The sequence below is a fragment of the Penaeus monodon genome, chromosome 18, assembly GCF_015228065.2.
Source record: "Penaeus monodon isolate SGIC_2016 chromosome 18, NSTDA_Pmon_1, whole genome shotgun sequence".
NCBI lineage: Eukaryota > Metazoa > Arthropoda > Malacostraca > Decapoda > Penaeidae > Penaeus > Penaeus monodon.
In genome coordinates this window covers 43,851,473-43,854,493 of record NC_051403.1, presented here as the reverse complement: position 1 = coordinate 43,854,493, position 3,021 = coordinate 43,851,473, and the positions used below count along the sequence as shown (strand labels likewise).

At 41.3% G+C, this 3,021-nt stretch overlaps 1 protein-coding gene across 1 annotated transcript in view; it reads right to left on the bottom strand.

The window, feature by feature from the left end:
- Positions 1 to 800: 800 nt before the first annotated feature.
- Positions 801 to 3,021, bottom strand: part of LOC119584795 (nidogen-like) — a 59,488-nt gene continuing 57,267 nt past the window's right edge. The window contains exon 31 of the mRNA XM_037933440.1: positions 801 to 2,053. Within this exon, the coding sequence (XP_037789368.1) occupies positions 1,911 to 2,053 (143 nt within the window). The 3' untranslated portion in view covers positions 801 to 1,910. The remainder of the gene's footprint in view (positions 2,054 to 3,021) is intronic.

The window sequence follows — 3,021 nt, the reverse complement described above, 5'->3', positions numbered from 1 at the left end:
ACGGTTTTTACAAGGGTTGGATCCTCTCTGTGACGATGGCGATCTTCAGAATCTCTTTCCAAATATCCAGCGGCGAGCTCCTTCCTCCGACTTAATGGCCGATGTCAAGGTAGTCTTCACAGGAGCTACTGAACACCCCTTTCCACTTCTGTAAATACACACACGCCGTCCCACAAAGATCTAGGTTCTCCTTACCTCCGCCTCCTCCTCCTCCTTCTGGTTCTCCTCTACCTCGTCTTGTTTGTCCCTCCGGTGTTTTTTTCTTCCCCCTCCTCCTCTTCCTCCTCCTTCTGCGTTTCCTCCTCCTCGTCCAGTTTGTGCCTTTGGTTTTCCTTCGCTCCTTCTCCTTTGTCTCATCTACTTCTTCGTCCTCTTCCTGTTCTGCTTTTCCTTCTCTTTTCCACCCTTCTCCTCTTCGTCTCCTTTTCCTCACCTTGTATCAACCTATCTCTCTTTCTTATCCCCTCTCTCCACGCCCTTATCTAATTCCTCTTTCTCTTCTTCTCCATCTCCCACCCCTTCTTCTTTCCCCTCTGCCTCTCCTGTCCTCCTCCCTTCTCACCTTTTTTTTCTTCTCTTTCTTCTCTTCCTCGTAGCCCTGGAGTAGCTATGTACTTGGCCCGGTTATTGTGCAAGATGCCCGCCTTTACCCTAGGTATTATTGCTCATTATCGATGTTAACATGTAATTTTGCAGCATATAATTTTTTATCAATAACCCACACCTCCATAATCGAGGCTATTTGTTAAGGAGATCCCTTGTTCTGGAGGCAGGCGACCGTGGATAGTAATATACACGTAATAGCTTGTACAGCTGTTTAATTATTAGCAAACAGGTCCATAGTTTCAACTTCAATACATTTACCGTACTCTAATAGTAATGCAACATTATTTTTTTAGAATTAATTTTACAGTACAACAATAAAAGGAAGACTTCACAACATCGACACGTTCCCACGAAATTCAACATTAAGAACTGCACCACTTTTAGTGTGTAAACATACGGCGAAAAAAAGACGTGAAACAATAAGGTTTAAAATCAGAACTTTAATTCCATAACGAAAAATATGTCCTTGGCATTTCGACATTCATTCTGATGTAATTATCGAAAGGTCAGTTATATATTTCTCAAACTGGAATTGTCCCCATTCCAACCTTTATCTACAAATGGCAAAAAACACAGTGGGACTTAAAATTAACGTTCTAATACATATTGAACACATGTAAAACTTTTTGTTCTAAATCTTTGTTCCTATTCTATTGTCTCTAATTCGTTATAAGGGAAATGTTCAATGTTCTTTTCAAATGGATTGTTCTACCTTGGCAGTGTTAGATTTTACTTCACAAATGTCTGCTGTTCAATTCAATGTTTAAAGGAAATATTAACATTCTCTCAGCTGTGAAATATATCATTCCATGCTCCGTTGTTCTTTCTTAATATTCTTATAAACACGAATAATAAGATGAACAGTTAAAGAAATTAAATAAGTAACATCTATTGGATTCTCAGAACTAACAATTATTATCATTACTTTTTTTCCTTTCAAAGATAAAAGTTTTTTTTTCGAATCACAACCTGATATATAAGATCTAGATCTGTATACATAGTCCGTTAGCCCAGAAAAATAATTGATTCGTTAATTAACACATTCTCAAGATATTCAAGATCCCTCCCCAAAAAATGATAGCTCAATTTACCCCCTAAAAAAAAATCACTAAATATCTATAATACAACTATACTGATTTTCAACGTCCATCTGTGCAAATAACCTATCTACCGATCACTGTATAAAAGCAGCTGTTATTCCGTGTTATTGTTTTCAATTTCTTGTTTCAACGAGAGTCGACGCTTTTCAGCAACTCAAGTGTTGATAGCGTCGCCTCGTCCAACAGCTGGAGCCTGGAAAACACTTAATAGTTATAGTCGACACACTGGTCGTCTTCGCCACTAGGTGGGTGGGTTGTACAGGCACACGTACGCCCACCACGGCCATTGGGCAGGCACAGGTGGGTAGCTGGGCACCCGCCATGACTCGCTCCGCAGACGTTGGATACTGTGGGAACGAGGGAAAAGGTAGCTGGTAGGATTGTTGTGATATGACACTGCGGTTTTGTGATATGACACTTGGGTTGTTTTGTATGACACTGCAGTTGTTTTGTGATATGACACTGGTTGTTTTGTGATATGACACTGTGGTTTGTTTTGTGATATGACACTGCGGTTTGTTTTGTGATATGACACTGGTTGTTTTGTAGGATACTTCGATTGTTTTGTGGTATGACGCTTTGGTTCTGCGATATGACGAGTCAGTTCTGTGATATGACCTGCCAGTTCTGTGATATGACCTGCCAGTTCTGTGATATGACGAGTCAGTTCTGTGATATGACGACTCAGTTCTGTGATATGACCTGCCAGTTCTGTGATATGACCTGCCAGTTCTGTGATATGACGAGTCAGTTCTGTGATATGACCTGCCAGTTCTGTGATATGACCTGCCAGTTCTGTGATATGACGAGTCAGTTCTGTGATATGACGAGTCAGTTCTGTGATATGACCTGCCAGTTCTGTGATATGACCTGCCAGTTCTGTGATATGACCTGCCAGTTCTGTGATATGACCTGCCAGTTCTGTGATATGACCTGCCAGTTCTGTGATATGACCTGCCAGTTCTGTGATATGACCTGCCAGTTCTGTGATATGACCTGTCAGTTCTGTGATATGACCTGCCAGTTCTGTGATATGACGAGTCGGTTTTGTGATATGACCTGCCAGTTCTGTGATATGACCTGCCAGTTCTGTGATATGACGAGTCAGTTCTGTGATATGACCTGCCAGTTCTGTGATATGACGAGTCAGTTCTGTGATATGACGAGTCAGTTCTGTGATATGACCTGCCAGTTCTGTGATATGACCTGCCAGTTCTGTGATATGACCTGCCAGTTCTGTGATATGACCTGCCAGTTCTGTGATATGACCTGCCAGTTCTGTGATATGACCTGCCAGTTATGTGATATGACGAGT